The 13,870-nt window shown below is 42.6% G+C and overlaps 1 protein-coding gene across 3 annotated transcripts in view; it reads right to left on the minus strand.

Annotated features, from left to right (window-relative positions):
* POU2F3 (POU class 2 homeobox 3) overlaps positions 1-13,870 on the minus strand; it is a 96,404-nt gene that overhangs the window by 24,743 nt on the left and 57,791 nt on the right. For 2 of the 3 annotated variants that reach the window (XM_080983631.1, XM_080983629.1), the window contains 2 exons: positions 2,048-2,152; positions 911-1,013 (listed from right to left, as the gene is read on the minus strand). In XM_080983631.1, coding sequence (XP_080839757.1) covers positions 911-1,013; positions 2,048-2,152 — 208 coding nt within the window. Of the gene's footprint in view, positions 1-910; positions 1,014-2,047; positions 2,153-12,405; positions 12,672-13,870 lie in introns of those variants that run through there. The other variant, XM_080983630.1, reaches the window with a different exon arrangement.

Below are 13,870 nucleotides of genomic sequence, written 5' to 3' on the forward strand. Positions count from 1 at the left end.
CCTGCCCCAAATATATCAATATGCTTGAAACATCTGCACGGCATTCCTTTTGACACCTGCTAATGACTTTGTTAGGGATGCGGGTGGCGCTGTGGGTTAAACCACAGAGCCTAGGACTTGCCGATCAGAAGGTCAGTGGTTTGAATCCCCGCGATGGGGTGAGCTCCTGTTGCTCACTCCCTGCTCCTGCCAACCTAGCGGTTCGAAAGCACGTCAAAGTGCAAGTAGATAAATAGATAAATGCCTTCCTCTGGCGGGAAGGTAAACAGCGATTCTGTGCGCTGCTCTGGTTCACCAGAAGCGGCTTAGTCATGCTGGCCACATGACCCGGAAGCTGTACGCTGGCTCCCTTGGCCAATAAAGTGAGATGAGTGCCGCAACCTCAGAGTTGGCCACGACTGGACCTAATGGTCAGGGGTCCCTTTAACTTTACATAATGACTTTGTTTGTTTGTTTAGAGAATCCTACCCAGGCTTGCAATTTTAACGTGTAATGATAACATGAGCTTCTATTAATTTTGTCAATTTCTAATGAGTGCTGATTTTACATGTATTTTGATTCGTCTTAGGTTAACTTGCTTTTAACATTTGCTTGTTATCAGCATTTCTTAATGACTATGATTAATGAGTAGTGAATCCTTAATGAATTTTCTAGTCCGAGTAAACTGCTTAGAGGTTACAGATGATAAAGCAGTTTATAAATCCTGTTAAACCGTTCATATAAGGAAAGGAGTCGGCGTGATCAGTGGCTAGGGAATGCTGACTGATTATTGAAAGGGGGATGAAAGGGGGAACAGGGGGGAGGCGGGAGAGAATGGAGAATAAAATGGAGTATCCAGAACAAAAGCACTTCATGCTGCAACATTTTGTTGCAGCTTCCACATATATACTTAGATGAATGTCCTCCTTACCTTGTTGTCCTGCTGGGCCCTGAGAAAGGAGGAAAAGGGGGACGGATTGCATGTGGCCTGGAACCTGCACGAGCTGTTGTAACGTGTGAAGAGAACTCATATCCTGGAGGAAAGTAAGAGCCAAAGTCGCAGTCAGTGGGACCTTTTCACCCAGTTCTGCATATGCTCCATTGCCCACCCCTCTCCATGTGCATCACTACCATGGTTGCTCTCCCCTCCTTGCTTTCCCCCAAAATATACGACTGTCCAAGCATGCACAAATATGTCATCCGGTTTCTCATTGGTTGATGACTCGGCACTTGAGGGCCAAAGCCCACAATCTGTGGCTAGACCGAGACCAAAGACTTCAGGTGTTTTGAATGCTTCCCCCTCTCACAAATGTAGAACAACCTCTTGGATATTTAAAATGAGCAGGAGAAGGTAGACTCATCAGAATGTTAAAAGACCCTCTCACAGGGTCCAGACAGGAGCTCTGCCTCTGGGAAGTTCACAAACAGGGCTTGGAAGCAATAGCTCTCTTCTTCCTCTGCTGTCTCCAGCAACTGCTATTAGAGATACCTTGCCCCTGAACATGGAGGTTCCACCGTGATAACAGCTGTTGACAGACCTCCCCTCCTCTATGACTTTGCTTAATTCCCTTTTGAATCCATCTGAGCTGGTGGCCACCACCGCATCTTGTGGCACTGAGTTCCTCAGATTAATTACACACACGGAGAAGAAGCACTTCCCTTTGTCTGTCCTGAATCTCCAGCCATTCAGTTTTATTGGATAACCTTGGGTTCAGGAGTCAGAGAACCTTCTCTGCATCCACTTTCTCTACACCACGCCTCTACCATGACCCCCTCACTCCGATTATCTTTCCTAACCCTAAACTAAAAGCCATAAATGTTGTAGCCTTTCTTCTTAATAGGATCATGTGGCCAGTACTGTTTATAGTTGATTTATTCAAAACCTGCAGCTCCACAAAGTCACAGATGGTCACCCATCCAAGCACTGACCAGACCTCAACCTGCTTAGCTTCAGCATTTGGTGGTGCATCAAGTGCCTTAAGGCCACACCCCATATGGGAATTCTTCGCTTGGTCTACAACTGCTTTTGATCAACACTTGTCCGTATGAATCACTGAAAGTCTCTTACCCCAGCAATTTGCCCTCCAGGCATCATCGAGGGCCCTTGTACCAGGTGGCTTGATCTGGAGGGAATGGCGGTTTGCAAAGAGTCACCGAGGTCCTCCGTCTTAATCTGCGTAAAAGGGTAAAAGATAGCATTGTTGCAAAACCCTTGCCAAGATCACGAAGCTGGCAGGAGGAGAGGGAAGGCTGGGGGAGGCAGGTTTGGGTGCAGAATTCAGGGAGTCTGTACCCCTCGTGGCTTCAGTTGGCTTGCTGTAGAATTTATTTATTTATTAGTTATAAAAAATATTTACATACCATTATCTTTTTTTTTTTTTTTAAGAAATTGGGATGGGTCACCACTAAGGATTATGGAAAAGTGCATGCCTGCGCAAGACTACTGAAATAGAAAAGTTTTCAGCAGATGTTTAAGACTTGGCACAGAAGCCACCTGCCGAATTTCTAGTGGCAGAGCATTCCACAGGTTTGGGCTGATGACACAAAAGGCTCAGTTTCTTATAGTCAAAGGAGCCTCCCCAACACATAACCCTGTTTGAGGTCCCCGGAATGTCAAACACCAACTTCTGTACACAAAGAATGGAAACATTTCTGGGAGACCAATGAAGGAATTTGTCTGCTCCAACAACCACATTGACATTGAGATAATGTTTTGAAGATTATCTAAATTTGTGTACTGCCCTGTACCCATAGATCTTAGGGCCGAATGCCTGGTTAAACAGAAACATTTTCACCTGGTGCCTGAAGATATGTACTTCAAGTGTCAGGTAAGCCCCGCTGGGGAGAGCATTCCACAAACGGGGAGCCACCACAGAAAAGGCCTGTTTTCTTTTTGCTACCCTGTTGACCTCTGGTGGAGGAGGCACATGAAGAAGTGCCTCCGATGATGATTGCAGGGTCTAGGTCAGTTCATATAGGAGGTCCTGAGTCATTTAAAGCTGTATAGGTCAAAATCAGCACTTTGAATTGGGCCTGTAAACTCATTAGCAGCCCGTGCAGTAGAGACAGGAATGGTGTACTATGCCCTGGTGAGCAACCTGGTTGCTGAATTCTGCACCTGTTGAAGTTTCTGAACTGTCTTCAGAGGCAGCCCTATGTATAGCATGTTGCAGCAATCTAACCTAAAGGCTGCCAGAGCATGTTGTTGTTGTTGTTGTTTGGTTGTTTAGTCGTGTCCGACTCTTCATGACCCCATGGACCAGAGCACGCCAGGCACTCCTGTCTTCCACTGCCTCCCGCAGTTTGGTCAAACTCATGTTCGTAGCTTTGAGAACACCGTCCAACCATCTTGTCCTCTGTTGTTCCCCTCTCCTTGTGCCCTCCATCTTTCCCAACATCAGGGTCTTTTCTAGGAAGTCTTTTCTTCTCATGAGGTGGCCAAAGTATTGGAGCCTCAGCTTCAGGATCTGTCCTTCCAGTGAGCACTCAGGGCTGATTTCCTTAAGAATGGATAGGTTTGATCTTCTTGCAGTCCATGGGACTCTCAAGAGTCTCCTCCAGCACCATAATTTGAAAACATCAATTCTTCGGCGATCAGCCTTCTTTATGGTCCAGCTCTCACTTCCATACATCACTACTGGGAAAACCATAGCTTTAACTATACGGACCTTTGTTGGCAAGGTGATGTCTCTGCTTTTAAAGATGCTGTCTAGGTTTGTCACCGCTTTTCTCCCAAGAAGCAGCCGTCTTTTAATTTAAATGACAGAAATTAGGCTATCCCTGTCCAGATAGGGGGCAGCTGGGCCACCAGCCGAAGCTGATGGAAGACACTCCATACCACCAAAGCCACCTAAGTCTCAAGCAACAGCAAAGGGTCCAGAAGTACTCCAAAGCTATGTACCCGCTTCTTCAGACATATTCTAACCCCATCAAGAACAGGCAACCTCTCATCCATCCAGTCTAGGGAACCACCCACTAGCAGTGCCTCAGCCTTATTTGGATTGAGCCTCCATTTGTTGACTCTTACCCAGTCCATTACTAAGACAAGACCATGGACCAGCACATCCACCCCCACATTTGTAAAGGAGAAGTTGAGCGGTGTGTCATCAGCATATTGCTGGCAACGTACCCCAAAACTCCAGATAACCACACTCAATGGTTTCATGAGATGTTAAATGGCACAGAGGTTAAAGCTGAACTCTGAGAAACCCCATGTTGAAGGCTCCACAGGGCCAAAGAGCATTCCCCAAGCGGAAGAACAGTTTGAGGACCCTGTGTGAGAGGCAGGTAAGGGGAGATCTCAGTGGGTGAGAAGAGAAGGGTGAGCCCAGGTGAGAGCTGGGAGGGCACACCTTCCTCTGTAGGGGATGAAAGATAAGAAATAGTGGAGAGAGAGGATTTTGTAGTTTCTTCTTCTGTCTCTTCTTTCTTTAGTTTCTTTCTTTTCTTTATCTCTTGTGGAAGAGTTTGTTGTTTTTCTTGTATTGTGACTACAGTGGTACCTTGAGTTAAGAACTTAATTCGTTCTGGAGGTCTGTTCTTAACCTGAAACTGTTCTTAACCTGAGGTACCACTTTAGCTAATGGGGCCTCCCGCTGCCGCCGTGCGATTTCTGTTCTCATCCTGAAGCAAAGTTCTTAACCTGAGGTACTATTTCTGGGTTAGCAGAGTCTGTAACCTGAAGCATCTGTAACCTGAGGCATCTGTAACCTGCGGTACCACTGTGTGTGTGTGTGTGTGTGTGTGTGTGTGTGTATCTATATCTATATATATATATGGAAAAAGAGGAGCACTCCCCAGGCATCACCCTCTGGAAATGACCATCGAAGTATGACCAGAAACATTGCAAAGACATGCCACCCACCCCTAACTCAGACAGCCACTCCAGAAGGATACCATGGTCAAGGGAATCAAAAGACACTGAGAAAGTAGATAGTGAAAGAAAAAAAGCAAGTTATGGAAAGGAAAACTGACACCATAATAAGAACACAAGGACCTAAGAGGAGTCTTCTGGATCAGGCCAATGGCCCATCTAGTCCAGCATCCTTTTCTCACAGCGGCCACCTTTTCCTTTTGCAGGAAACCCAAAAGTAGCACTTGTGCACAAGAACCCTCTCCCCTTCTGTGGCTTCCAGCAACTGGTATTGAGAAGCATTTCCCCCTCCGAATGTGGAGGAAGAGCACAGCCACCCTGACTAGCAGCCATAGATAGACCTTTCCTCCGTGATTTTGTCCAGTCTACTATTAAAATCAGCCAAGGTGGTGGTCATATGAGCTGTGTGAAGAATTACCGTATTTTTCTGTGTATAACACCCCCCCCCATGTATAAGATGCTCCCTATATTTGGGGACTCTAAATTAAGAAAATGGGGTGGGGGGAGATTGCCAGGAGTTAAGCTTTTTGGGGGGAGGATTGCGTAGACAAACGCAGACAATATCACGCGTTGCTGATGACAATCTCCTGCTTGCGGCAGCAACCAATCGCCCATCCCCACACTGCATTATCCATATATAAGACAACCCCCGATTTTAAACATAATTTTAAAATAAAAAATCCTCATCTTATACACTGGAAAATAAGGTACTTTCTTTTAGTTGGATGGCCATCTGTCATGGATGCTTCAGTTGAGATTCTTGCATTGCAGGGGGTTGGACCAGGTGAACATTGGGGTCCCTTCCAACTCTAAGATTCTATCATTTTATCTGTCTTGAATTTCCCAACATTCAGCTTCATTGGATGTAAGCAAATTCAAGTGTTATGAGGCAATATGGGTCAACTCAAAATTAAAAAATTGGAAATCAAGTAATAATTTGGCAAAATTGCATAAAAAAGGTATTTTTACATTGAATCAATTAATTGATGAAAATTACAAATTTGTGGAATATAAGACTTTGCAAGTAAAGTATGGATTAACCAGTGAAACACAATGGCAACACATCCAATTGAAACATATGTTGGAAAGGCAGTTTGGCCCTGACGCTATAGCAGCATCGGAAACACCCATGCTGCTACAAGATTTAATCTCTGCAACAAAAACAAAAAACTCTGCACTTGCACTATATAAAACCCTATTCAATAGGAAGAAATATGATTTAGAATATGATAGACAAAAATGGAATGAAGAGTTAGGGGTACAGAAAACAAATGATATATGGGAGTCAAGTAGAAAATCAACAGAAATAGCTTCTATGGATCTAAGACTACGACTTATTCAACAGAAAATAATATTCAATCCACTGGACTCCAGAAAAACAATAACAGAAGAAAATAACAAGTGCAGACAACTGCTGGAGATGTGGGAGTAAAAATGCGAACTTAGTACATATGATGATTAACTGCCCAATGATAAGATCATTTTGGTGCGAGGTGAGGATATTTATAGCAAGAGTAATCAAAATAAATTGTTATTTAGGGGAATTGAATTTAATTCTAAATTATATTCCGGAAACGTGGGAGATTACAAGGGGTAAAAGAAAATGGATGTTCCGTGCTATCTTAGAAGCAAAAAACCCTGTTTTGATGAATTGGAAGAGCCACAAAAAGATTCCATTGAGCACATGGATTGATAATATGGACAGATTAGATCCATACAAACGAATTGCATGTCGACGCAAATTAAGACTGGGTAAATATGAAGAAATCTGGAAGGAATATTTAAGTGATAAGGCAGATAGTGGTGGGAAGTAGCGGGAGGAGAGAGAGGTGGGAAAATATTGTTTAAAAGGTGTTGTCATAGGTATATCAGTGTATTCAAATCTGAATTGTCAAATTGTGTTATTAGTGTTACTATGGTTTTTGTTGTATGTGTCTTTTGCGGTTGTTGTTTGTATTGAAAAAATGATTACAATTTTTTTTTTTAAAAAAAAGGGTTATGAGACAGGGGATTCCCCCCTCTCTACCTACTTTCTCAATGCCATGGATAATTTTACAAACTTCTATCATGTCACATGTTAGTTGCCTTTTCTCTAATTTTTAAAGCCTCATATGCTGATACTTTTCCTCATGGGGGAATTGTTCCACCTGCTTGATGATTTCATTTACTCCTTTCTGACACTTTCCCAACTCGGCAATATCCTTCTTTTTTTTTAGAAGAGGAGGCAACCAGATCTGTGCACGGTATTCCTAATGCCGTGAGAAATCTTTTAGTATTTCAGGTGCTGTGCAAGACTCTTCGTCGCTCCCAAGTCAGATGGCATGGAATTGCAGACTTAATATTTGCAAGCCTGCAACCAGTCTATGGCAGTGATTTCCATAGTTAGTTCCGTGTCGATTCCCCCCACCCGCAACCTGCTCTTGCCTTAGGGCCCCCTTACCAGAAACGGCCTGGCAAGGGCACAAGGCTGACCTGCTGTGCCAACTGGCAGAGGGACCCTGCACGTGAATGGGCTGGCACACACCATGACGAGCTTTTCAATCAATGTAGCTGACACAGAGAGAGCTCTGCTCCCAGAAGTGCATTTTGGGTGAGGAAGGATCTGTAACTTAGTTGGCCCTTTTGATAATGTGCCAGGAAACACCCAAGTGTTTGACTGCCAAAGCTAAGGCAAACTGAACTTGGTTGGCAGTGCTGGGCATAAAACAACAGTTACTATAAGCTACTTGAACGTGGGGGGCGGGGGGGCCATGATTGGCAGAAAGGAAGCCTAATCATCCCTCACTGATTCTTTCCCTTTGTTGGTAAAACGTTTCACCACCTCTCAGGCTTTATTTTCTTCCTGCCTCTTCTCTGGTTTAGTTAGTTCAAGTCAGTGACAGCTGGAAGCTAGCATATACTCAGTCCCTCCAAATGCACTCATTTTCCAGGTTTACAGAAACTGTCCTGGTTTCTGATTTAATCCTGGAATGTCCCGCTTTCCCTTAAAGGTAAAGGGACCCCTGAACATTAGGTCCAATCGTGACCAACTCTGGGGTTGCGGTGCTCATCTCGCTTTATTTGCCGAGGGAGCCGGCATACAGCTTCCAGGTCATGTGGCCAGCATGACTAAGCCGCTTCTGGCGAACCAGAGCAGTGCACGGAAACACCGTTTACCTTCCTGCCGAAGCGGTACCTATTTATCTACTTGCACTTTGACGTGCTTTCGAACTGCTAGGTTGGCAGGAGCAGGGACTGAGCAACGGGAGCTCACCCCGTCGTGGGGATTCGAACCGCCGACCTTCTGATCAGCAAGCCCTAGCTCTGTGGTTTAACCCACAGTGCCACCCGCATCCCCCCGCTTTCCCTTAGGAAGTCCCTATTTACACTGGAGAAATTATGGAGGGTATCGAGTTATGCAACCCTCAAGCCAAGGACATAGGCAACTATACAACCTTTAGAAGGCATCTGCAGGCAGCCTTGTATAGGGAAGTTTTTAAATATTTAATGTTTTATTATGTTTTTCTATATGTTTCAAGTCGCCCAGAGTGGCTGGGGCAACCCAGTTAGATGGGTGAGGTATAATTTGTTTTTTAAAATTATTATTATTATTATTATTATTATTATTATTATTATTATTATTATTTTATTTTTATTATGGAATAGGACGTCCCTATTTTCATCAGAGAAATGTTGGAGGGAATGTGTACCAGTGCCACACAAATGACACTGGAAGGGCCAAAAGCATCTGCTTTACATGCAGAAGTTCCTGACTTTGATACCCAGCGTCTCCAGGCAGGTCTGGAAAGGTCTCCTGCCTAAAACCCTGGAGAACTGCTGCCTGCCGGTGTGGACAACACTGAACGAGGCAAACTGGTATCAAGGCAGTATCAAGGTGATGAAGAAAAGGGAAAAGGCCAAAACATAAACAGGAGAGTTCCCAGTAGATTTTGAGCAGTAACTGGCAGTTGTCAGGCTTTGGATGGAGGATTAGAGCAGGAAAGGAAAGAAACACCCCAAAAGGTATTTCTCAGAGGATTTGCACAACGAACATCAGAGCCCAGGCATCCTACCAGGTTGCCCTCAGTCTTTGATGATTATAGTGACTAATCATCGTTTACTCACCTGGCAAGAGAACAGAGTGAAACTGGAACCGCAAAAGGTTTGCCCAAAGCAAAAAATTAAAAACTAAAACACACACACACACACACACACACACAACAGTACAGTTTCACAAGCCGCAGATCAGCACCCCAACCCCCCTGTTTGCTTTTGTCCACTTGTGATTGCTACAATTTTTTTGGGGGAATTTTAAAAATGTGCCCTGAGCCCATCATTCGTTCCCACATTCGCCACCTTTGTTTTTCAAAAAGCTTGGATTCCCCCCCCCCCCATAGAACAGTTAAGGCAAGAATAGCATATTTTGAGTGAACTGAACAAAGGGAAGGCAACAAGAAGAATGAATGGATCAACTTGTCAAACATTTGCTGTCTTACTATTTCTTGAATTTTCACAGTCTCATGCAAGTCATGTTGTTAGTATCTTGGACTTTTTATAGAAGGGAAACTTAAAGCGTCCAAGAAATTAGCAAAGTGGTGGTTTTAGAAAATAGAACGAAGAAAAGGAAACGGTGGGTTTTACCAAAGGTCCATCATTTAATCCATCATATATATTTTTACAGCCACCAGTGGAAAATGCATGCTTATTATCTCTTATTGCCCCCAGCAGCTGGTCTACAGAGGTAGATTTCATATGAACATGGAGGTTCCATTTAGCTGTCAGCTATTAATAAAATTATGTTCTTGAAAGTTGTCTAACACCCTTTTAAAAAGCCACCCAGATTGTAAAAGGATTTTATTTTAGTTTGCATACACTCCTGACAAATCTGAATGAAATAAATCATGAAGGGTTTGGATTGCTTGGTGAGTTAATATATTTACATTAGGCACACTGCAAACACCGTTGGCTACAATCGGATTAAAACGAGATGCGTTCAATCTCTTGAGAATATTTTGGGCTCCTTTAATGCATGATTTCTCCAGGTAAACTGTTCCGATCTAGAGCCAAATTTGAAAGCAGTTTAGTTTTCATCTGAAAAGGCAGCTTATAGTTTGTAGAAACTTTCCCTGTGGTGTCAGGCAATATATTCAATTTAAGCTCTTGTCAAGTTATAAACTTTTGGCCAAAATGAATAGAAGGGAAAGAATGAAAGAGGCAGAAAATAAGTAAGTAGGGGGAAATTTTGGAGCAAGAAGGAGATAAATTGAGATTGCAGAGTTTTGAAAAATTAAAAAATAAAGTGAGAGATTGGCTCCACTACTATCAGATAATGGAGGCATATAATTTGGATAAGAAAATAGGCTTCCAAGTGGAAAAGTCAAAATTAGAAACAGAATTGTTAGAACCCAAAACTAAAAATTTGTCAAGAATGTATAACTTGCTGTTGAAATGGAATACTCAGGATGAAACGGTGAAATCTGCTATGATTAAATGGGCACAAGATGTTGGACATAATATTATGTTCGCTGACTGGGAACAGTTATGGACCACAGGTATGAAATTTACGGCATGTAATGCCTTAAGAGAGAATATTATGAAAATGATATACAGGTGGTACATGACCCCAGTCAAGCTTGCAAAAATTTATCATTTGCCCGATAATAAATGTTGGAAATGTAAAGAAACTGAAGGTACATTCTTTCACCTTTGGTGGACGTGCCCAAAGATTAAGGCTTTCTGGGAAATGATATATAATGAACTGAAAAAGGTATTTAAATATACCTTTCTGAAGAAACCAGAGGCCTTTCTCTTGGGCATTGTCGGCCAACTGGTGCCAAAGAAGGACAGAACCTTTTTCATGTATGCTACAACAGCAGCAAGAATACTTATCGCAAAGTATTGGAAGACACAAGATCTACCCACTTTGGAAGAATGGCAGATGAAGGTGATTGACTACATGGAATTGGCGGAAATGACTGGCAGAATCCGAGACCAGGGAGAAGAGTCGGTGAAAGAAGACTGGAAGAAATTTAAGGACTATTTACAGAAATATTGCAAAATTAAGGAACTTTAGAAGGATGTTGGATAGAAACTAAGAGGTTTTTAGCTGTAATGCTTTAAGAGACATGGAAAAAAAAGGTTAACAATTGGGTAAAAGATTAATGGTAAGGATTTGCTGAACCAACAAATTGAATTAGAATACAAAGAAGGGAGGTATGAGGAGGTCCGAGAATATTTTGGGCTCCTTTAATGCATGATTTCTCCAGGTAAACTGTTCCGATCTAGAGCCAAATTTGAAAGTAGTTTAGTTTTCATCTGAAAAGGCAGCTTATAGTTTGTAGAAACTTTCCCTGTGGTGTCAGGCAATATATTCAATTTAAGCTCTTGTCAAGTTATAAACTTTTGGCCAAAATGAATAGAAGGGAAAGAATGAAAGAGGCAGAAAATAAGTAAGTAGGAATTAACAAATTGGATGAGTGTAAGAGAGAGCAGATAATGATTGCCATTAAAACACAACTAAAATGATCCCTCTGGTTACGTGAACAAAATATTTGGCTAGGAAATAAATTAACATTTTCCTACTGGTTGTCCTATTTCCTTTTACTTCTCTGTTTCTGTTTTATCAACACTTTCTTTCCATGCTGTCATTAATCAAGGACAATCTACCACCATCCTGCAGCCTGTGCATCTGTCTTACTAAGCAAGGAGCTGATTTGTCCAAGGTCATAGTAACTGTAAAACCAGAAACATCAAATGCATCTACAATTCTGTCCTTGAAACATTTGACGGGCTTCAGTTAATTGAAACATAAAGAAAAGAAGCAACTTTGCCCTGTCCTCTGTAAAGTTAGTTCAGAGCCACAAAGGAACCTTGAGGATGAAAACCCTTGAAGGTGCCTCTAAATATCACCTTTTACCTGAAAAACAATACATATGTAACTTTCCCATCTTGTATTGTTTTAAATCTTTGATAGCCACCTTGGAACAGGTGGAAATGTTTGGCTTCGTAGAAGCAGAAGAGACTTTTGCTTGTACAAGACAGGCATCTAGTTTTTGCTGATTCCCACCTAGGCATGAAAGGCTCTGTCAATTTTGCTACTCTCACCTTCTCATTTTCAATTTAGTTCTCTGCATATTGCAGAAATTTGTGATTCTTTTTTTAAAGGGAGAAATTCACCAGCTTTTTAATGCAATTTCCTCCCCATTAACACATTTTTTATTCGCAAAAGAAGATACATACATTTATAAAAAAGCATCTTAATGCCCAAGGGTAAAAGATTATAAAAGGGGAAAGTGCACCAAGTCACCTCTCCTTTTTACAGTGGATGTGAGAGTCTTCAGAGAGAACTACACCACCAACCCACAAGACTGAGAATATTTCCCCCTTATTCTGCAGTCAAAGCAAGGGTGCTATTGCAACCCCTTCTGCCCAGTGCTCTGTTGTTGTGCATTTCAAAGGATAAGTCATGATCCTTTGTCTGCCACCCTCTTTCCCTAGTCACCAACAATCTGGACCATGTTTCAAATGACAATTAGGATCCCCCAGCAGTCTAAGGAAAAGCAAAAAGGTTATACCTTTCACCCCTTTGTCCCTTCTGAGCTCGAAACCAAACTCAGAAAAGCATGTCAGGCCCTCCTTTGTAGCCACCGCTCCTGAAGATCCAAAAGAACACCCAAGGCTTCATGTGTTCTTGTCTAAAGCCAACTCTCCAGGGCAAATCCAAACCAGTCACCAGGTTTAGGGAGAAGTATGTCAGCTACTGGAATGATACCCTCGGTTGCCCATGAACAGGACGGTCCCAGTCGGCACCGGGTGCAGAAGAAACGCAAGTTATTTCCAAACTGAGATCAATTTTTTAGCGGCTGCCAAAACAGAAGTGTTTGGAAGCGGTCCAAGCCAAAAGGGGTGTGTCCCTTGCAACCTAGCTACGAACATCATGAGAACATGAGGTAGGGTTGGTATTGCAAGCTGGTTGCCAGTTTGGGCTGTTTCATTTCTTTTCAGCTTAGCATCGCCCTCCCTTGTTCTCAGAATTTTCGTGATAAACTGGCAGGCTTAAAATAGCAAAACAGAACCCGCCAACCTGAGAAACAGATCCTGTCAGTTTCAGCTTCTCATTTCCCCAACAACTGATTTCAGATCTCTGCATTCCTGCAGCATTCCGAAGTTTTTTATTTTATCGCCATGAAAAGTTCTCTGAATTTTAGTGCTAAAAACACCTTTTGACATGCAGTTTTGTAGTACAGTGGTACCTCGGGTTAAGTACTTAATTCGTTCCGGAGGTCCGTACTTAACCTGAAACTGTTCTTAACCCGAAGCACCACTTTAGCTAATAGGGCCTCCCGCTGCCGGTGGGCTACCGGAGCACGATTTCTGTTCTCATCCTGAAGCAAAGTTCTTAACCCAAGGTACTATTTCTGGGTTAGCGGAGTCTGTAACCTGAAGTGTATGTAAGCTGAAGCGTATGTAACCCGAGGTACCACTGTAATGTCATCATTTCTCCTACTAGAATGAATTTTCCATACGCGATTTCCACTAACATATGCAACACTTTTTATGCATCCTTTCCCCTAATGTACATTTTTTCTGTACACATTGGTTGGAGAAATGCATTGCAAAATTTGGAAACGTGTGCATTTTGGAGGATAGCTGTGTTTCAGTTTGCATGCACATTCGAGAATTAGGTAATTTCTTTTTAAAATGCAAACATGATTGAAAACACCACCACCCGTTCCTAGTTGCTGCTGGTTTCTAGAGGTTTTCTCCTGCCTTCCTTCCAAGTCTTGCTGATCGCTGCCAGTTATTATCAATGAGAAATGCAACCAAACCACAAAAGGCTGGATCCAGAGCTGATCTTCCCACTACTTCTTAATATTCAAGTTGCCTATGCAGATCTAGAAGAAAATTCATATGCAGATTACTGAGACAAAGCTCCAGATCTTGTTAAGCTTCCCAGGGCTTTGTCTGACTTAACACCAAAGTCAAATAAACCAAGGTGAACAGGAACAGGAGAAGGTTCTTTTTCCTACAGTGCCAATC

Source organism: Podarcis pityusensis, assembly GCF_964106645.2.
Source record: "Podarcis pityusensis genome assembly, chromosome: 15".
NCBI classification, from domain to species: Eukaryota; Metazoa; Chordata; class Lepidosauria; order Squamata; family Lacertidae; genus Podarcis; species Podarcis pityusensis.